The sequence below is a fragment of the Panthera onca genome, chromosome C1, assembly GCF_046562875.1.
Source record: "Panthera onca isolate mPanOnc1 chromosome C1, mPanOnc1 haplotype 2, whole genome shotgun sequence".
In the NCBI taxonomy this organism is placed as follows: domain Eukaryota; kingdom Metazoa; phylum Chordata; class Mammalia; order Carnivora; family Felidae; genus Panthera; species Panthera onca.
In genome coordinates, this window is record NC_138346.1 from 104,609,341 (window position 1) to 104,631,179 (window position 21,839).

Sequence of the window (21,839 nt, forward strand, 5' to 3'; positions counted from 1 at the left end):
CATCCCCTCGGACACTTTTCCTTAAATCTAAAATTATTCTCTTCTCCCTCCCAAAATGCTCTGGATTCCCAAGTTCCACCTACAACTGTGGACAGCAGACCTCGAGGGGACCCAGGAATGGTCATGCTCATAAGCTAGGAATTGGCCTATCTTCTTCCTATTTTGTCTCCTGTGTGTTTATTGCTGGTTCATAGGAAATTCACTGATTTTTGTATGTTGAACTGGCGTCCAGCCACAGTGCTACACTGAATCTTTACTCTATTAAAATGAACAATAAGTAACTACAGATTGTCAACCCATTTCAATTTAACTGGTGAATTTAATGGTAAGCTAAAGTAAGTGGTAACTGCTTATGGTTCAACTTAACACGACGGTTCTTGCAGAGCAACAAGCAAAATGGCAACAGAAAAATGAGCAAGGGATATAAACCGCCAGTCTTTTGTAAAAGAAACGTAAGCATATAAAAAGATGTTCAATTACACTCGTAACAGTTATGAGAAATTAGGTGAATGCCAATTAAAATAAGGAGCTTATTTTCTATATGCATTTTAGAAAGGTTTAAAAGGCTGAAAACATAGAGTCCAGATATGGGTGTGGAGAGATAGGTCCCCTCCTGCTCAGGTGGCAGGGGTACGAATGGTAAACTACTAGGACAAAGAACAGTAAAGAGTAGAAAACCAAATCTCAAAGATCAGGTCAGAGCTGTGACTCATTCGGTCCCCTCCCCTCCGAGACCTGCCCTGCACCATATCCTGGGCTGACGTGTCCACATGCCCTTTACTGGCCAAGATTTTGGAGGTAGGAGCCAGAGTTCCTGGTCACTCCTACCCCAACCCCCAACATTCTGGCCCTGGGGCAGCCCCACTTTCTCTCTCAGCCTCTGGCAAGCTGAAGGACTTTGTAGTCCCCGTCTGTGCTTTCCCCTCACCGTCAGGCCTTCCAGAAGAGCAAGCACCTAGGGACCATGTCAAGGAACTGCTTGAGGGTGGAGAAAGGGAGAGGGTGGGAGCAGCCATGCTTACAGAGGGCCCGGCTCTTGGCCACATCCTGGCAGGTGAGCATGCGACCTGGCCTGGCCAATGGTTCCTGCCCTGGGAATGCCAAACCACAGGCAGGGAATGAGAACACCAGCCCCTCTGGGTGGCTGGGCTGAGGGCCTATTTTCTCAGGAGCTTTTGGTGGGCCTTACTGTCTGCCCTCTGGCCACAGAAGCCGGGAAGCTGGTAGGCAGAAAGAGTATAAAGCAGATCCCCAGAGAGGAACAGACAAGAAAGGCGGAGAATTCTCATGGCGTTCGAGCCTCTGGCTTCAGTTTGCTTCTGCGGCCAGGCTGTGGCCATGCCTTGAGGTCCCCTGCTCCATGCCAGGGGACATGGCAGCAGACAGCCACCGTGGCCACCAGAAGAGCCATCCTATCCTTACACCATCACAGAGATGGACAATAACCAGTGCTGGAGGTGAAGAAACTAGAATCCTCCTGTATGCTGCTAGCACATGGGGCAGCCGCTTTGGAAAACAGTCTAGCAGTTCCTCAAATATTTAAATGGAGTCCCCATATGACCCAGATATTCTGCCCCTAGATACATTCATAAGAGAAATGAAAATACAGGTCCACGCGAACACTTGTACATGAATATTCATAGCAGCATATTCATAATATGCCAAGAAGTGGAAACAACCCAAACGTCTATTAACGAAAGAATGGACAAATAAAATAAGGCCCACCCACACACCAGTGTTACATGGCAATGAAAAAGAATGAAGTTCCGATCCATGCTACAACACGGATGGCCCGTGAAAACATACCAGGGGCGCCTGGTATGAACATGCGAGCCCTGATCTTGGGGTTGTGAATTGCAGCCCCACACTGGGTGGAGAGAGGACTCAAAAATAAAATCTTTACAAAACAAAACAAAACATTATGCTAAGAGAAGGAAGTCAGTCACAGAAGACCACCATTTGTATAATGCTTTATACAGAAAGTATGCAGAACAGGCAAATTTTTAGATAGAAAGTAGATAGTGGCTGCCTATGGCTGGAGGTGGGGAGGAAGGAGAAAATGGAGACGGTCTGCTTGCTAACAGGTGCAGAGTTTAAGAGGGACAAAAATATTCTAAGATTAATAGTGGTGGTGGTATGATCCATTTAGTTGAATATATTAAGAAACATGGATTGTGTACTTTAAGTAGGTGGATTATATGGTATGTGAACTGCATCCCAATAAAACCATTTAAAAACAGAGAGCAGGGGCACCTGGGTGGCTTAGCTGGTTGAGCGTCTTGACTTTGGCTCAGGGCATAACCTCAAGGCTCGTGATTTTGAGCCCTGCGTCAGGCTCTGTGCTGACAGCTCAGAACCCACTTCGGATCCTCTGTCCCTGTCTCCTTCTCTCTCTCTCTCTCTCTCTCTCTCTCTCTCTGCCCCTCCCACACACACACACACACACACACACACACACACACACACACACCCACACGCACACTCTGTCTCAAAAATAAACATCTAAAAAAACAAAATATAAATATAAATCAATCAATCAATCAATCCAGAGACCAGATTAAGCTGGTCCTACCCTGACCTCCCTTCCTGCTCTCCTCCCTTCCAAACAGCTGTGGAAAACAGCCAAACTTAACAGAAGGGAATTAACGTTTATTGAGACCCAGTGATACACCCAGCACTTAAGTATGACGTACCATACAAATTATAAACTTTTGTCCACCTGTGCAGTGACCAGAGTTTATTCATTCTGGGTACCCTGTCCCCTCAGCCTGATGGTCTGTCCCGGTTGCCTACTGCTTGTATGGTTTAGGGGTAAGACATTCAGGGCCCTGGCCGGCAGCAGTGCCCTTTGGTGCCAGGGAGAGCCTGCTGATGACCACATAAATGTCACTGCTGCTGACCATGTGACAGCTGCACAGTGCTCTGATGAGGCTGTCTGAATTATGGGCACTAGGATCAAGTCTGTTTGAGGTTTCCCCGGGAATTTGGGTACATGCTGGTTTGATTGCTTTTACAGTAAAAAGCCAAGGTATTTTGCAGGAAAACAAAAGACTTTCTGCCCAAGTTAAAGAATACGTCAAGGCAGTGAGTGGACTGGATGCATTACAGAAGCCCCCAGAGCCTCCTGCAACGGGGTGCCAGTCCTCTGGCATTGCAAACTCTGTGCTCGGCAGCACACAACAAAGATACGAACGAGTCCACCTTTTCACCAGGGGTATGGGAGACCTCCTCGAGAGAGAACAGAAAAGCGAGTCCCCTAAAATTTCATTCTATGGAGTAACGATGGCTCGTCCGCGAGGACAGACATGGTATGGTCGCTGGCAGAGGCATCAAAACCCTTCTGGTCCCAAGTGACTGAGGCCAAAGACACCTTAAAAATATCCCAGAAGAATGCTGAACACTGACAGAAATAGTGATTGGTTTTGAAAAAAATGGTCAGCTTCGGGAGAGCCTAAAAAGCTTCTTGCCCACAAAGATGCTCAAGAGGGCAGGTAAAAGAATAAAGTGACTGACTGCACCCACAAACGTATGGCCAACTAATCTTTGACAAAGCAGGAAAGGATATCCAATGGAATAAAGACAGTCTCTTCAGCAAGTGGTGCTGGGAAAACTGGACAGAGACATGCAGAAGAATGAACCCGAACCACTTTCTTACACCATACACAAAAATAAACTCAAAACGGATGAAAGACCGGAGCGCCTGGGTGACTCAGTGGTTAAGCGCCAGACTTCGGCTCAGGTCATGATCTCACAGTTTGTGGGTTCGAGCCCCACGTCAGGCTCTGTGCTGACAGCTCAGAGCCTGGAGCCTGCTTCAGATTCTGTGTCTCCCTCTCTCTCTGCCCCTCCCCTGCTTGTGCTCTCTCTCTCAAAAAATAAACATTAAAAAAAATTAAAAAAAAAAAAAGGGGGGGATGAAAGACCCAAATGTAAGACAGGAAGCCATCAAAATCCCTAGGAGAAAGCAGGCAAAACTTCTTTGATGTTGGCCGCAGCAACTTCTTACTCAACACATCTCTGGAGGCAAGAGAAACAAAAGCAAAAATGAACTATTGGGACCTTATCAAAAATAAAAAGCTTCTGCACAGAGAAGGAAACAATCAGCAAAACTAAAAGGCAACCAACAGAATGGGAGAAGATATTTGCAAACGACATATCAGGTAAAGGGTTAATATCCAAAATCTACAAAGAGCTTATCAAACTCAACACCCAAAAAACAAATAATCCAGTGAAGAAGTGGGCAAAAGACATAAATAGACGCTTCTCCAAAGAAGACATCCAGATGGCCAACCGACACATGAAAAAATGCTCAACATCACTCGTCATCAGGAAAATACACATCAAAACCACAGTGAGATACCACCTCACTCACACCTGTCAGAATGGCTAACAGTAACAACTCGGGCAATAACAGATGTTGGCGAGGACGCAGAGAAAGAGGACCTCTTTTGCATTGCTGGTGGGAATGCAAACTGGTGCAGCCACTCTGGAAAACGGTATGGAGGTTCCTCAAAAAATTAAAATAGAACTACCCAATGACCCAGCAATTGCACTACTTGGTAATTTATCCAAGGGATACAGGTATGCTGTTTCGCAGGGGCACATGCACCCCAATGTTTCTAGCAGCACTTTCAACAATAGCCAAAGTATGGAAAAAGCCCAAATGTCCATCGATGGATCAATGGATAAGGAAGATGTGGTATGTGTGTGTGTGTGTGTGTGTGTGTGTGTGTGTATATATATATATATATATATATATATACACAACGGAGTATTACTTAGCAATCAAAAAGAATGAAATCTTGCCATTTGCAACGACGTGGATGGAACTAGAGGGTATTATGCTAAGCAAAATTAAAGAAAGACAGATATCATATGACTTCGCTCACATGAGGACTTTGATATAAAACAGATGAATATAAGGGGAGGGAAGCAAAAATAATATAAAAAACAGGGAGGGGACAAAACATAAGAGACTCTTAAATATGGAGAACAGAGGGTTGCTGGAGGGCGTGTGGAGGGGGCATGGGCTAAATGGGTAAGGGGCACTAAGGAATCTACTCCTGAAACCATGGTTGCACTATATGCCAACTAACTTGGATATAAATTTTAAAAAAAGAATAAAGTGACTGCAGAACAACACACAAAGGGAACAGGACAGTGATGACAAAGGAAACCAGCCAAAATCTCTGAGATGACACACTCCCGGCTCTGCCTAGAGATTACCCGAATGACAGCACCTTGACATCAAAGAGTCACAGGACAGATACCAAGACGATGAGAGGTCATTTTGAAGAAACTCAGAGATGCTCTTCGCGTTTCCCTACAAAGTCTAGAGAGAGAAACAGAGGATTTCATAAGTGACGTAACAAAAATTAAGCGCACAAAGCGCCTGAGGTTCAAATCAAAGGTCTGCGACCAGAGCAGGCAGCTCTCCAGTGCGGAAATGCACAGGTAGCAAGGGAGATTCAAAGAGCCGCTGCTCAAAGTCTACACTGCCCGAGTGCATGTAGATCAGGACATGCAACCCTGCAGAAAACCATGGAGGAGGAAACTTACTGCTGAGAAACAGGGAGGTTTCCCCAGGTGCATGGAAACATCAGGCTTGCACATCCAGACTGTGGCTCCTACCGGGAGACGGTCAAAGGCCCCGAGAGAGCAAAGGGAGACCAGCTCCCGTGAGAATACGGCTCAAGAAAGTTTGCGGTGGTTGTGCAGACTGAGAGGAAGCTCAGACAACTAAGAAAAAACTGGCTGACTCTAAGTCTGAAATGTAGCTTTTCTCACATAGCTCCTTTGTGCCCACCATTCCACTTGCAGCCCAGGGCAGCGCCCAAGGTCACGTATTAAATTTACCATGTTTCTGGGGTCCCTGATCATTTAAGCGGCAGACTCTTGATTTCAGCTCAGGTCCTAATGTCAAGGGTAGGGAGACTAAGCCCTGGGTCTGCCCAGGGCGCAGAGCCTGCCTGGGATTCTCCCTCCCTCTTCCTTTCTCTCTTTCTTTCTCTCTCTCTCTCTCTCTCTCTCTGCCCCTCCCCCCCCAAAACATAAATAAACATTTTAAAACTCAATTAATTAGTTAATCATGCTTCCGGATGCTTTGGTATCTGGGGCCTTGCTGACGCAAACCCTCCTAGGGCTAGACAGTTCTCAGATTATAAATAACTAGCCTTTGTGTGTGGCTTTCATATGCAAACCGAGCAAGCCACAGACCACACCCCAACCACCTCCTCCCAGAGCTTTCCCTCCAGGCCACTATTCTCCTGACTAGGCCACTCCAGCTGGGTACCAGAGCTGGGAGAGCCCCTACGCCCCAGAACTACTCCTACACATATTTATTCTGCCTCGCCCATTCCGTCTCCTAGAAACCACAGTAAAGGCTCCCATCCAGATTTTTCCCCTCAATCTCTCTGCCTCCTGAGGGACTCTGGTACCCCCCTGCATGGTGGGGTGTGCTCCCTTCTCTTGAGGAGTAGGAGCTATCTTTCAATGGTAATTGTCTCCTTATCTGTTGGCCTCCCAACGCTTGAAAAACAAGAACACCTACATTTTAAATAGATCAGGACATCCCCTTAGTCATCAGGCCCCCATCGGAGCAGGAGGGGTTAGCTGTGAGGGAGGAACACAGGGGGATGGGCAGATTGGATTCAGATTCACAGAAGCCAATCTCTAAACATCTACAAGCACAGCAGGTCACCTGAGGTGTCTTCTCTCTTTAAATTAGCTCTAGAGGCCCTGGATGGCTCAGTTAAGAGCTGACTCTTGGTTTCTGCTCAAGCCATGATCCCACGGTTGGGTTTGTGAGCTCTACATCGGGCGGCATGCGGGCAGTGCAGATGGGTTGGGATTTCCTCTCCCCCTCTCTTTGCCCCTCCGTCACTCATTTTCTCTCTCTCAAAATAAATAAACTTTAAAAAGTAATTAATTAACTCTGACGGAGGCCTGTTTCATTTACCAGGTTACTGAACTGGTGTAGAATTGTTCTCATTTCTAATATAGTGTTTCCAGAATATAGACGGTATTAAGAGAATTCTTATGACTATATCATTCCTAGTTCATCGGACGCTCTGGAAGTAGACTGTACAGTGTTATATTTTAACTTAATTGGTCCACTAAAGTTTGACATGACCAGGAGACCTCTGAAACATTAAAAATCATTTCTATATGCTTTGAGCTGAGATGAACAATCTGTCCAACTAACCTTGTATTCATGTCAATAAACGCCCATGATTTTAAAAACAATGAAGAAACAAAGAACCAATCGACAACAACCATACCCATTCATTGATTAATCATGGAGAATTGACTATTGGGAAAGCATTTGTTCCGTGAGGTTTTTTTTTTTCTTTTTAACCTATGTTACGCGGTTTCTAAATTTTATGTACCCAAAGTAAAGTACCCATGCATGGCAAGAACAAAAAACAGCAACAAATATCTCATTTAATTCTCCAAACAACACCCGAAGGGGGTGTTCTGTTTTTTGTAGAAAGCACAGGCTGAAAATAGGTTCAGTAAGCTGGGAAAGAATAGAGAGCCAGAACCAGAACCCGGGCACATCCCAGCTTTTCATCTGCCACCCAGATACTAAGAAAGGATAACGAATAGAGTCATCCAAACTGATGTTACCAAGAAAGGGAAAGACTTTATTAACCTTGACACCACATGCTGGCTATCTTTCATGGATGAATGCACGGATCTGCCTAATGCTTTTTAGGGTTGCACAGAGCTCTACTACGTGAAGGCTCCATATTTATAAGTTACGGAGGGACAACGTGATGTCTACCTGGGAAGTAATGGAGGTGGATTCCTACTTCATTCTTTACACACCTGCACAAATGCCACAGTGTCAAAGACTTGGGAAAAACATTTTTTAAAAACAGGTGAATAAATCAAAATCTTGAGGTAGAGAAGATATTTCCTAAATGGGATATGAAGAATGGGACAAAACGAATCAAGGCAAAATCCAACAACCTGGTCCCACAAAAAAAAAAAATTTTAATGTTGATTTGTTTTTGAGACAGAGCACATGAGCTGGGGAGGGGCAGAGGGAGAGGGAGACAGACAGGCTCCGTGTTAGTGCGGAGCCCAATGTGATGCAGGGCTTGAACCCCAGAACTGCGAGATCATGACCTGAGCCCAGATGCTCAACCAAATGAGCCACCCAGGCACCCCCTGATCCCATGAAAATTTGTAAAAACCTATATTATGTAAAAGAAAGAACAAGCAAACAAATGAATGAAGAATGAATCAACAAAAACGTGGAAAAATATTTCTAACGCGTTATCCCAAATATGCAAAGAGCCTATACAAATAAATAAGGATAAAAAGCCCACTTGACAAATAGGTATATAGCACATGAAAAGCAAACAGAATAGTAAAAACCAAATAACAAAAAACATATATACAGATTCAGGGGCATGTGACTGGCTCGGCCAGTGGAGCATATGACTTCTGATCTCACGATTGCGAGTTGGAGCCCACATTGGGTATAGAGATTACTTAAAAACAACATTCAAAAATAAAATACGTATTCAGTATCATTAAGGACACAAATATTACAGCACAAATACCTTATGCTTTCCCCATTACTTTAAGTGGGTTTTTCAGTGGGTTTGGGGGGTGGGGGAGAGAGAGTATGTATGTGTACGTGCACTCACAAGCAGGGGAGATGGACAGAGGGAGAGAGACAGAGAATCTTAAGCAGGCTCCATGCTAAGCATGGAACCCAAAGCAGGGCTCGATCCCACGACCTGGGGATCGTGACCTGAGCCAAAATCAAGAGCCGGACGCTCAACTGACTGAGCCACCCAGGTGCCCCTACTTTAAGGTTTTTGAGGTGAAAATGTTTTGGCAAAGGTACAGAAGAATGGAGGTTCTTCATTCACTCAAAGAAGTCATGTATTCCAGGCACTGAACTAGGAGCAGCAGTGAACCAGGGCTCTGCCTTTGAGGACTTTATATTCCAGGTGTGGTCGAATCAAGGGACAGATGATACGGCAGGGAGAACTAAACAATTATTTAGTACTTATTGTTCACACAAGTAAAAATAAGTGCACCTTCACTGCAGGGCAGTATGGCAATATCTATTGAAATTTTGTGCTGGCAATTCCATTTCTGGATATTTATCCTGCAGATAGTCTCACCCCTGCTTAAGCACAAAGATATGTGAACATGAAGGCTCACTGACGTGCTGGGTAGAATTATTTAAAAAAACGGAAGTAGGGGCGCCTGGGCGGCTCAGTCGGTGAAGCGTCCAACTCTTGTTTTCGGCTCAGATCATGATCTCACGGTTTGTGAGTTCACGCCCCGCATCAGGCTCCTTGCTGACAGTTCAGAGCCTGGAGCCTGCTTCAGATTCTGGGTCTCCCTCTCTCTCTCTCTCAAAAATAAACATTAATAAAAAAATGTTTTTAATAAAAAAACTGGGGACAGGGGACACATAACTCTGCTTACCACTTGCCAGATTCTTGTTGCTCACTTAATTCTCAAGAGCAACACAAAAATGAAACCATCTCCATCCCACAGGTGAGGAAACTGAGGCTTCTAGAGATTAAGTGACTTCCCCTAGAGCAGAAGCTGGTCAAAAGACTGCAGCCATTCATTCTTGGTCTTGGAGCTGGAAGACAAGACTTCCCCGCCCAGAGTTCTTATCTCCCTGGCCATTCCGTCAGGTCACTGTGGGTGGGTGGAGAGCCTGAAAGGGGGGGAGGGGAGGGGAAGAGCAACTGATTATGCTTTCTGCTCAAGGAGGCATTTTCTACCCCCTTCCATTCCTCCACAAGTTGTCTCCCCTCCAAGTTTCACACACTCATCCTGAGAACTGCATAAGGAGTACCAGGTGGCAGGTATCGCTCCCGGAAGTGCCCAGCAGAGAATCCTGCCTTGTAGGAAGTTCCAGGCCAGGAAAAAAAAAAAAAAAAAACACCTCTCACCTTCCAGAACTCCATTCATTATCACACCCCTGCTCAACCACTCCCCAGACTTGCCTAACTGCCTAACACAGGAGAGGGAAGCAGATTTAGCCTCTCTCAGCCTACCTGTAATATGGGGATCATACATTTTGGGAGAATTATTCAAAAGAGAACATCAGAAAGAGTTTGTAAATTCTACAGGGCTGAACAAAGTATCACACTAAAGGCGGAGGTCCTCCACAAAGCTTTATGTGGTTGAGGATCCAAGCAAAGCAATCGTCGACACAACAGCTGACATCATCTAGGGAGGGGTCCAATACCTTTTGGAATCACAAAATTAAAGACGGTATTTTAACAGCCTGTGTAGGAAATGTCTCCTCCAGGTTATGTCTATCATCTGGTTGTACAGTGAATGTAGAAAAGAAAAGTTCAGCAGGCCTTCCTGCCTTTAATCTGTCCCAAAGCTCCCACCTTGCAATTCTTAGCTCTAGAACCCACCTGTGTTCATCTTTGAATTACAAAAAGGATAAAGGGCGCTGGGGTGGCTCAGTCATTAAGCATCTGACCTCCACTCAGGTCATGATCTCATGGTTTGTGAGTTTGAGTCCCACATCGGGGGAGATCAAGCCCTGCTTCAGGTGAGCCCCACTTCTCTATCTACCTTTGTAGGAGTCTCTCTTTCTCTCTCTCTGTCCCTCACTCACTTGCACCTTCTCTCTCTCAAAAAGAGAATTAGGGTAAACAGGTTTCTATTTATTAATAATGGCCAATTTTGAGTGCTTACTATGTGCCAGACACCCCTTTCAAGGCTCTACAGGTATTAACCCATTTTGTCCACATAGTAGCATTTTCTTTGTAGGGACTTTATTTCCTTCATTTTATAAATGGGGAATTGAAGGCACTGAGAGGTTAAGTAACTTGCCCAGGTGGCTGCCCAATGGCTCAGCCTTCACAAGGCAGCTGGAGAACTCGGCCATCTGGTCTACCCCTCCAGCCGTATCATTCAAACTCTTCATGTTCCCCCAACCTTAGTTAACCTAAACCACTTAGGGTTCTTCAAGATAGACCGTGTGCTTAACTGCACCTCCACCCCACCCCTGCATGCACACACACACTTCATTCTTGCCTTTGCTTGTGGCTTTTCTTTCTTTGCACTAAACCACCTCTCATTCCGAAGGACAGGAGGTTCATTCATGACTCCCGTAAGAATCTATTACTATATTTAAGATTCAAGAGTTCTTCATAAGGAAACACCAAAAGTCTTCTCCAAAACAAGCCAGTCTTGCAAAGCTGTTCCTTATCTCCAAGCCAGAAATCCCTACACAAATTGCCTGGGGCTCTCTTTCCTCGGTTCTCCCTGACTCCTCCCACTACCCCAGCCTTCTGGCTCCAGCCTTCAGGAAAGATCTGGCCACTGACAAAAAGGTTGATCTGGGACTTTGCAGACCTCCATGCAACAGCTGTCCACCCACTTCTTAGGACTCCATGTCAGAGGAAGAAGACCTACATTGTTTACAAATCATTTCTACCATATATAAAATCAGCCATTAGGCTTGGTGAGAAGACATCCTTATGGAACACACTGTCCTGACACTACGCCGAGAAATGAGCATCTGATGGTTTAAATGTCTTCCAGACAGAGCATCCCTTCATGTTTTCAGAGCTTTAAAAATACCATTTTAAGGAAGAGGATATGGCGTGGCCTCAGAAATAGTACAACAGACATCACAGAGCCAACGCAATAAACATTAAATCCTGTTAATAGCAGGGCGCCTGGCTGGCTCAGTCAGAAGAGCAGGAGACTCTTGATCTCAGGACTGTGAGTTTGAGCCCCATGTTGGGTGTAGAGATTACTGAAAAAAATAAAAAAAAATTTAAAAATTAAAAAAAAATACCATTAATATCTAACTTTTCAATTAACCAAAAAGGTTTTAAATGACGTATCAAAACCATTGTTTTTAACTGAATCAGTGACAATATGTCCTATGACATAGAAGTATAGACTACTTTAAATAAAAGACACTGAAAGAGATAATCAGTTCAGCATTATTAGTAACAACAACAAAGAGAGAAGAGGGGCGCCTGGGTGGCTCAGTTGGTTAAGCGTCCGATGTCGGCTCTGGTCACGACCTCCCAGTTCGTGAGGTCAAGACCCACATTGGGCTGTGCGCTGACAACTCGGAGCCTGGAGCCTGTTTCGGATTGTGTCTCCCTCTCTCTCTCTGCTTTTCCCTGGCTCTCACTGCCTCTCTCTCAAAAATAAATAAACATTTAATTTTTTTTTTTTTTAAAGAGAGGAGAGAAAAATAGAATGGAAAGTAAATCATGCCTACTGTTTAATTTTCTAAATATCGATAGAACACCTACTTTGGTATCACAGGCACCAAGCTTAATGGCAGGGATACAGCACTTAAAAAGATAAAACGTGGCTCTGTCCTCAGAGTTTCCACTCTATTATGGGAAACATGGTAAAAAAAAAAAAAAAAAAACAAAGCAAAACACTACACTGTATATTTTCTTCAAGCAGTGATGCCACTATACTATCCTAAATAACAAGAAAAAATAGTGAAATAATATGCAAACATTTTAAATGAGGTTAAAGAGGCTTTAGTGACAAAAAAATGTTATTACAAGAAGAGTGTTTAATAAAATCAAGAAACAATTTCATAAAGTGTATCATCTCATCGCTGTGAAAAAAAGAAAAAAGGTATACCAAGGAGATTCAGTGGTTGTAAAATCCATCTGTAAGAATATGATCAAGAGGAACTAAGAAAAATGATTAAAGGGACTTCTACACTCAAATAGGGAAACAATTTCCAAGCCATGATAAACAGGTCAGTGTGAAATGGGGCAAGAATCAATGAATATCTGAGCTACAGGACAAATACCTATACAAGGGGTGAGGCGTTGTTTCTGGACCAATACCCTAGAATATAGCTTTTTTAAATGTTTCCAAAGCGGCGTTTTAAGCCAGTGAGAAAAGGATAAACTAGGCAATAACTAGTAGCTTAACTATCTAGAAAAATAAACAAAGTTAGACCTTTATATCACATCATAAATTCCAAATGTAATGTGACAGTATAAATCTCACTGGTAAGGCTGAAAAAAAAATATATATATATATATGTTAAGTAATAATAATCCAAAATATCATTAAACGCCTAATTACTAAGTTTCAAAAAATATTGCAAGTGCATTTCAGTGTTACAACTTGGAAACCATGAAATGAAATTTAGGAAACTACTAAGTGATTTTCGGGTGGGTGGGCATTCTTAGCATAGAAGAAAAACTGTTTTAAGAGACTGAAAGATTTTACAATAGACATTTCAAATAAATTTTTACACAGAAAAAAAATTATGACACAGATCCCACAGCATAAATATAATTGTCACCCAATAAATATAAACGGCTGGCAGCCAACAAGGGAAAATGTTTGCAACATATAGCAACTAAAAGTTGATACTTTTCAAATATGATGTGCTCTTACAATCAGTGAGACATAAACCTCCCAATAGAAAAATGGACAAGGAACATGAACATTATTGATGGAGAAATGTAAAAGATCCAGAAACCTATTTTACAATAAATATTTGACCACACCGATTGACGAATACTAGCTTACGATAACCACAATGACAGAAATTCTGCTTTAAGTTCCGTGTTTCACTATTCAGATGAAAAGCCACAACATCCAATATTGGGAAAGACAGTAAAATGTGCCCTGCTGGGACATTCTGCTGAGAAGGCTTCGATCCAGTAATCCTACTTCGAAGGTAATTTATTAATTTTTTTTCAATCAACATTTCACACAAAGATACCCATCCACGACACTGCTCGAAGCAACAGACCTAGAACATGTGATATCTTGCAACCATTACAAAAATTTAGGTTCTCAAAGCATTTCGAATGAAATGAGAGAAGTTCAGGGGCACGTGGGTGGCTTGGTTGGTTAAGCGTCCGACTTTGGCTCAGGTCATGATCTCACAGTCTGTGGGTTCGAGCCCCACGTCCATCGGGCTCTGTGCTGACAGTTCAGAGCCTGGAGCCTGCTTCGGATTCTGTCTCCGCCCCCCCCCCCCCCCCCGCCCCCTTCCCTGCTCACGTGCGTGCACGCTTTCTCTCTCTCTCTCTCTCTTTCAAAAATAAACAAACATTAAAAAAAAAAAAAATGAAAGGCAGACATACTTCTGGAGTAGGGTCACAGTTCTAAAAGATGCATTCACAAATACACATGGAAATCAGGTTAGCAGGGGTTCTCAGGTGTAATTAGGAGATTTCACATTTTTTCTCTTCCCATTTTCTTCCTATACTTGTCTAAATCATCCAAATTGTTTATCATGAGCACGTGTTATTTTAATTATCAGGAAAATGCAACTTAAAATGTATCTAAAGTAAATACACCAAACTGACACAGGATAGTAAGACCATGAGGCAACTCATTTCCCCTCTTAACTTTTCTGCACTGAACAAAGGAGAAACTCTTAAAAAAGGCCCGGTATGCGGACTGCCAAACATGGTCCAAAGTTGGCTGATTAAAGGGGGGAGGGGTGCAGGGAAGGCAGGCAAGGCAGGCAAAGGCCTTGCAGTCGGGGCAGGGAGGCAGGTGCACACTCAGTGTCCCGGGCCAGACTCGTGGCCCCCAACCACTTACTCCTCAGCACCGCAGGACAAGACCAGAACAACACCAGCCCCAGGACTCAAAGCTCAGCAAACAGGAGCCAATTTCTCCAGGCTACCTTGAGACAAAAGAGCAGAGGCCCAGACAAGAAAGCAAAGGTACACAAGTTTGTAGCATTTGACATTCTCTGAAAGAGAAAGGAAAATGGCGGAAGCCCCTCCACAGACCAGCCCAGAGGCATTCTTCACCATGGCCACCTCATACTGTCAGAGACTGAGTCAGGCCCCCTACTGCAACCGAGTTTGGGCTTGGCAACCAGCTGAGGCCAGGGAGTCACCCAGGGGAACAGGCATGCCCTTCCACTGGGTCACGTCAACCATGGGAGGGGGCTTGCTTCCTTCCGGAGAAGACGCAGAGCCACCTGCTAGCACTCAGCTGGTCCCCCCCGGCCAGAAGCTGGCCAGCCAGCAGAGGACAGCCCAAAGATCCGGCTGCATTTCCACCCACCTGGCTGGCTCTCCAAATTCAGGACTCCCAAGTTTTCCAGAAAGGAGGCAGCCCACGTAAGACAAAAGTGCCGTGGCACCCTGCAGGACAGTGCAGGCCCACCGAAACGGCTGTGCTCCCTGCCCCTCTGCTCTCCCCACGGAGAAACACAGGGTCAGCGAACCCACCTGATGCCGGGGTGTCTAGGAGGTGACCCAGGAAGGAAGTTCAATAAACACACACACAGGCTCACACAGAAACCGCAAAAACGCCATCTGTTGGGACGCTGATCCACGTGTCCTGATAAAGGCAATCAGCAGCCCAACAGCCGTTATCATCGCAGACACTTAGAACAACTTCATTCCTTTCGAATGTCCCAAAATTACACTTCTCGGTTTCCATGTGAAAACGCGGAGGCACAGAGAAGGCAGCTCAAAGTCACGGACCTGAGATTCAGACTGCAAAGCCCACGCCACTTCTCCCAGGACGCGTGCACGGCCCTGTCACCAGCACCACACAGGGCTTCCGTCTGGCATGTGCGGGGTCCAGCCCCCGTGGCGCATTAGGACGGGGCCAGTCTTCCCGCCACGGCCTGCTGCGGCTCCAGAAAGGACAGCAGGTCCGCTATACCTCACGTGCTCCATCTACGTCCAGGCAAGGACATCGGTCGTGGTCACAGTCAACAGTAATCACACCAGTGGCCACGGATCGCTGAGCACCTGCCCCACGGAGGGCGTGCACAAGAAACCGCGCGTACCCCGCGGCTGGCCTGAATAACAACACAGCTGCTGCGTCCACTCTGCAGATGAAGACATAGAGGCTCAGGGAGGTCCCAGGGCTGGGAAATGCAATGTGTCTGACGCGACAGCCTCCCTCCCAACTAACCCCACTGTGACAAGGTAAGGAAGCCGGAAGGGGGTCATTCAGGTCGACTCCCCATCCCTCCCGGGAGGTCGCGCCGGCCCCCAGGCTCTGCCCCGGCCCCCGCGTTCCAGCCACTACCTTGGTTGAGATAGGTCAGGGTCTCTTCGTGCAGCTTCACGGCCGGGGACGTGGCAGCACACAGCACATACTGCAGGGGCGGCAGGCGGGCCTCACTCTCGGGGGACAGCTGCGGCTCCTCTTGCTTGAAGATGGGCAGGGCGAGCACATCGCTGCAACACACGGAGGGGGCAGTCAGGCATGGGGCCCCCCCCGGGAGCCCCAGGGCCAAAACACAGCCTCGATGGACAAGCGGATCCTGACCAGGGGCACCCAGGGCAGCGCAGCGAAATGCAGGGCAGCGTGCTCGCTCAGCTTTCTGAACCCCGAGTCACCAACACTCAGAGAGGCAGGTTTCCAACAGAATACACCTGTCCCCAGTGGCCCTGCAGGGATTTACAGAATCGAATCAAGGAGGCAAAAATGCAAACTTATCTACTATCTACAAATTACAGAAGTCTTCTCTGTGTCACAGGGACCAGCGGCAGTGGGGTAAACTGTAAATGCCACATGGTTTCCATCCACAGGAGACTGCTCCTTAGGAAGGCTGGCTTTTAGCATAAGAATCTGAACAAAACCTGTAACTTTTTAAGTCAGCCATTCTATTCACTGGTGGCTTCTCGGGCCAATTCACCCCTGTCCTTAGGGCTCCGTAAACTATGCAAACACGTAGGAATTGCATTTCACTCGCTCAGGTGACACCCTACCACCACCACTCTTCAAAAAAAAAAAAAAAAAAAGGACAGTCGACTCATAATTTTAAGGTCATACAGTATCTCCTAAATGCAAAACAAGCAGGAAAGACCTTGGCTTTAATTCAGTTTTCTTTATCCAACTGGAAAACATCAAGATGCTCAGATTCTTTTCCTCCACCTCTGAACAACTCCCCCTGACATTATCCAAAAGAAAAAAAAAAAAAATCAGTCTCACATCAGCCTAGGACTTGTATCTAGACGTACTGTTGAAGTGTCCTCACAAGGGAAAAAGAAATTCTTGAGAACGCGAATGACCTGTGAGCAGGAGTGGCTTTAAGACCTCTAAATTACAAGCAGCTAGGAAACCAGTGCCAAAAAAGCCCTGGGGCCCTTATCTTGATCACCCTCCTCCCTCTGAGTGTCCCGGGTTATGAATCAGATCCACTGACCCCGCTTCACTATATAAACCACAGAGTCACTGGTACAATCTGTTCCTCGTTCGACACAATAAACCAGTAGTCTCTAAAACACAAACCCGGCACACACCCGAGCAATGCCAAACCATTCGCGGGAATTAAAGTCTGGCTCAGAGCACACCTGGAAACTCTCCTGAGCGGGGGGGGGGGGGGGGGGGGGCCTCCCGGGCCACCATGTGCAGCCCAAAGACAGGAGCGCAGTGCTGTCCTGGCCCTCCGAACACCACACTTTCCTTCTGCCAGACTGGCGCTCACTCCCAGCCCAAGTGGTTATCTAGGAACATGGGAGAAGCAGGCAGGCCTGCTCACCTGGGGATTGCATAAGGTCATGTTTGCCCAGACCATGTTAAGTTAATAATCCATGCGCCTGCTGCCTTTAAATTAAAAAAAAAGGAAGAAGAAAAGGCAGGGGTGGTAAGAACCATCACTCAACAGTAACTTGTTTCAAGCCTGGCATCCTTATTTGCCAAGGAATAAAAGTCACGAGAACATCAAACAGAAAAAGGAAGAAAAGAGTAAAGGCCACTACTGGTAAGGTCAGACGATTTGCACAAGTGGTGCAGCGTGAGGAGACCAAAAATAAAATATAAAAACCAAGGAAAAGGACAAGACGCTCACTCTGGAGTTGCGGGAACCAGTGGCAATAGTCACTGACCCTCACCTTGGCCTTCACCGAGGTCAGCCTCTATAAGGGTGAAAACCCTAGCTTCCAAAGAGCGAAGTAAAAATATAAAAAATAAAATAAATACCATGGACCAAATGTTTCTTTATCCATGCCCCCAAAATGACCCCAGAAACCAATATGGCTTTGGGGCACCTTGCACCCCAACTCCCACCCCACCGCTTGACCCCCAATACAACACCAAAATCCTAAAAAGGTATCTAAGGAACTCCACAGACAAATTTCCATCTCAGTAGAAGAGCCTCCTACACAGTGGGGCATTATTCCCTAATGGGATGACATTTTAAGTATCCAGGAAGTTTTAAATACACTCATATTCCACTCAAGGTCACCTTCAAACTTGTTTTTAAGATACGGCAACATATTTAATGGCCACAAACTAAAATTTGGCCAAAACACCACAACTGTAACCACATGGCACAGTACCATAAAAAGGGACTCCAGTGTGGCGGTTCATATAGGTGAACGGATACAATTTTGCAGGGTCTAACAACCCCCAGCGGACTCCCGACATCCCCCACACCCTCCCCCAGCAGCTTCCCTCGGATGACATCACCGGGGTCTGCAGGGAAGCCATCATTCCTCAATTAAGAGGCTACACTCTGCCACCTTCTACTACTCAGACCCAGGAATAAGGAACAGAAGACACATCAGTTAAACCCAATCATTTCCTTGCTTCCAGAAGGGTGATGGCTTCAGAGAGGACTACTGGACGCACACTTATCAGAAGCCAGGATTTCCAAATAACGTGGACTGCTACATCTGAGTGAGAACTTCTTGGGGCAAAAAAGTCGGGGGGGGGGGGGGTAGGGGGGCACTCAGAATGGCTCTCACTTCAGGGCTACCAGAGCCAGCGACTCCCTCTCCCTGGGTCTCACGACTCACTTTCTCTGAGCCCATACCAAATGCCCTTTGGGTTAAATTAGGCACATTTCATAAACCGTGACTAGGATGGAAATAAAGACAGGCTAAAGCTGGTTCAGGCGAGTTCAGAAAATGAAATGACTGCCCATTAGTGCCCAGCCAGCTGCAGAACAGGGAAAAACAATCCTCCAGGAACCGAAGCTAACGGGGCTCGTACTTCCTCAAAGGGGATGGGAGAGAACTTTGAAAAAAACAAGCACGACTTACTTTTCCCTTTGAAGAGCACTAGTCAAGTCCCTGCAGAAGAAGAAAGATTTCCATCAAGGGTAATAAACGTGCGGGCCCCAGGCCGATAACGCAAGACCACCTGGAAGGAGGGGGCCACCTGTTCCTCGGAGCCCCCGCCCGCCGGCGCGCGAGGCTGAAGCGCGCCCTCGCCGCTCACTCGCCCCGCGGCCCAAGGTGACTGGAGAGGGCGCGAGGCTCGGAGAAGGACCCGGGCAGAGAGGGGCAAAGAGCAGGGGACCAGACTTCCCCGCGACGGGCACCAGACTGACGGCAGGAAGTTTCCTCTCTCTTCCCGCGCGAGCGTGGAGAGGAGAGACGGGGGAGGCGGCCGGACTGGGCGGCTGCGGCCAGCAGGTGTGCGCTCCGCGTCCGCCAGGGTCGTCGAGGGAGGACGGGCCCCGCCGGGGTCCGTCCGTCCCTAGGCGGGACCTTGGCGACGTCCCTCCCAGTCCCCAAAGGGCGGACAGCGGGAAGGCCGGGGCGCGGCGAGGGCGCTCGGGACCCGGGGCCCTGCGGCTCCCGCCCCGCCCCGGGACGTCCGACGGCGCCTCGCCCGCCGACCCCGGCCGCGCCCCGCGGGCTGCGCCCGTAAAGCCGGGGCGGCGCGGCCCTTACCGCAGGTAGCTGCCGGAGCTGTGCTGGTTGTAGTGCTCGGGCTGCGTGTGCCAGAACAGCATGGCTGCGGCTCCGCGCCCGCCGCGACCCAGGCGTGGCAGCAAACCGGCCGCGGGCCGCGCCGACGTCCGGCCGCCCGCTGGAACCCGTGCTCAGAACCCGGGGTGCCGGCCGGCCCAGCGCATTTATGGACGGCTCGGGGGCGGGGCCACGGCCGGACCCGCCCCCCCAGGCCTCGCGGCGGGGCGGTGGCTCCCGGAGGCCGCGCACCTGGGTGACCCGCTCCGGCGCGCCCTTCCCGGGAGCGAGCGCGCGGCGGCGCGGCGGCGGCCTGGAGCCGAGGGTGGGGCCCAGGTGACCCTCGCCGCCGCCCCGACGACCTCCCGGGCTTCCTCCGCGCGCCGCTCCTGACTCCGCGCCCAGGGCGGGTCCGCACAGCTGCACCGTGGTTGGTGGGGGAGGCTGCTTGGATGTGACGGACCCCGACCGGACACTCTTCGCCCCCCCTTACCTTGCTCTTGTTTTGTGTGTGTGTGTGTGTGTGTGTGTGTGTGTGTGTGTGTGTGTGTGTGTGTGTGTGTGTGTTTTCAATAGCACTTTACACTCTGAAATCGTGGCACCTTTTATCTTCGTTGATTGATTGATTGTCTTTCCCACTAGCATATAAGCTGCAAGAGGGCAAGGCCCGGAGTCCAACTCCTCGAATATCCCCTCTGCCTGGAAAGTGCTTGGGACATAGTGAGTGCTCAATAAATATTTGTTGAATAAATATGGGGGAAAAAAAATGCATCGAGTGTGTAATCAGAGAAGGCTTCCTGGAGGAGGTGACATTGAACCTGGATCTTACAGACTTGGAAGAAACTTCTCTGAACATCTGGAGGGAAAGTGGCCCAAGGCAAGAGCAGCAGTAATTGCCAAGGCAGATCCACTTTAGCATGTCTGGGGCCGGGTGACCTAGGGGATAAGGAAATAAGGTGAGAGAGTTGGAAGGAGCAGATGACAGAGGGCCTGGCATGCCCTGGCCCGCGCGGAGCTGGGATTTCTAAGTACGGTTTAAGGAGGAGAGTTGAATACGTGATTTGCTTTTTGGAAAGATCAGTCTGGAAGAAGTGTAGACAGTGGGTAATGGGGGAGTGGTCAGAAAGGAGGGAGTGGAGGTCATAGAGACATGATTCACACCCAAGTGATACCCAGACCCTCCCCCCCCCCCCCCACTACAAGTCACAGTGCCTGGCACAGAAGAGGTGGATGTTCTGAGTGTTGATGGAATGAAGCCCCATGAAGACCTGGAAGTGAAACTCCAGCTCCCCCAGGCATGGATGTCAGTACTCTTCTCTCACAGCAACTCTTCCTCCAGCCACAGGTCACAGCTGGCAAGGCACTTCCTCTTAGCTCTCAGGGACTACTACCTGCCCCCCCCCCCCCCAAGATGTTCTTCTATCCCAAGAGGAAAACAAAAGCGTGTCATTCCAATCCCCCTCCAAAGAAGGACTTACTGTGTGAGCCACAGAGAGGGCCGTAAGCAGATAGCCCCCCAACCATCAGCCCCTTCTGGGATAGCCTCCACTGCAGACAGCCTCCTCCCCCAAGGTCACACCCAGGTAGGGGTGGTCTACATCCCAATGACTACTGAGACAGGAGAATGAAAGTCTGGCCATCTTCTGCTGATGGGCTAATTTAGCCCCAGGACACGCCTAGGGGCAGGCAAACCTGTCCTGGGTTCCTCCCAAGGGATCTCCCTCAGTCCACTCCTGCTTCCTTCCCATCCCTTACACAGGTATTAATCTCAAGGAAACTTCCTAATAAACATCCTGAACGCTAAGCTCTGTCTCAGGGTCCGTGACAAGTGCAGCATCTAAATGGGAGGCTCTCTGGGGTAGTATGCAAAGAGCATACCCTTTACTGGATCCTTTCACTGGACAAATATGCCCAGAGTACCTGCCATGTGCCAGGCATGGCGCGGGATGCAAGTTTGCATTCTACCTGGAGAGGCCTTTGGGAAAGCAACAATTCCAGTGCAGTGTGATCGAGGCAGTACAGGCTGCTCTGGGAATATGAGGGAGGGCTTTGAGTCCCCGGGGAAAGTGATGTCTCCTGATGGATGGGTAAATGGAAGTTAGGCCAATCCGTGAAGTGGGGGTTGGAGGAGTGTCTCCAACTGAGCACACAGCATGGGCAAAAGCAAAATGCAGTGGAAATAATCCTGGCCCTGTTCCAGGC

At 47.8% G+C, this 21,839-nt stretch overlaps 1 protein-coding gene across 2 annotated transcripts in view; it reads right to left on the minus strand.

Annotated features, from left to right (window-relative positions):
* The window catches only part of TFCP2L1 (transcription factor CP2 like 1), a 59,345-nt gene extending 39,549 nt beyond the window's left edge, over positions 1-19,796 (minus strand). The window contains exons 1-3 of one of the 2 annotated variants that reach the window (XM_081796385.1): positions 19,620-19,796; positions 18,984-19,013; positions 16,021-16,172 (exon numbers count right to left, since the gene is read on the minus strand). In XM_081796385.1, coding sequence (XP_081652511.1) covers positions 16,021-16,172; positions 18,984-19,013; positions 19,620-19,681 — 244 coding nt within the window. In that variant the 5' untranslated portion in view covers positions 19,682-19,796. The remainder of the gene's footprint in view (positions 1-16,020; positions 16,173-18,983; positions 19,014-19,619) is intronic. The other variant, XM_081796386.1, reaches the window with a different exon arrangement.
* Positions 19,797-21,839: the final 2,043 nt, after the last annotated feature.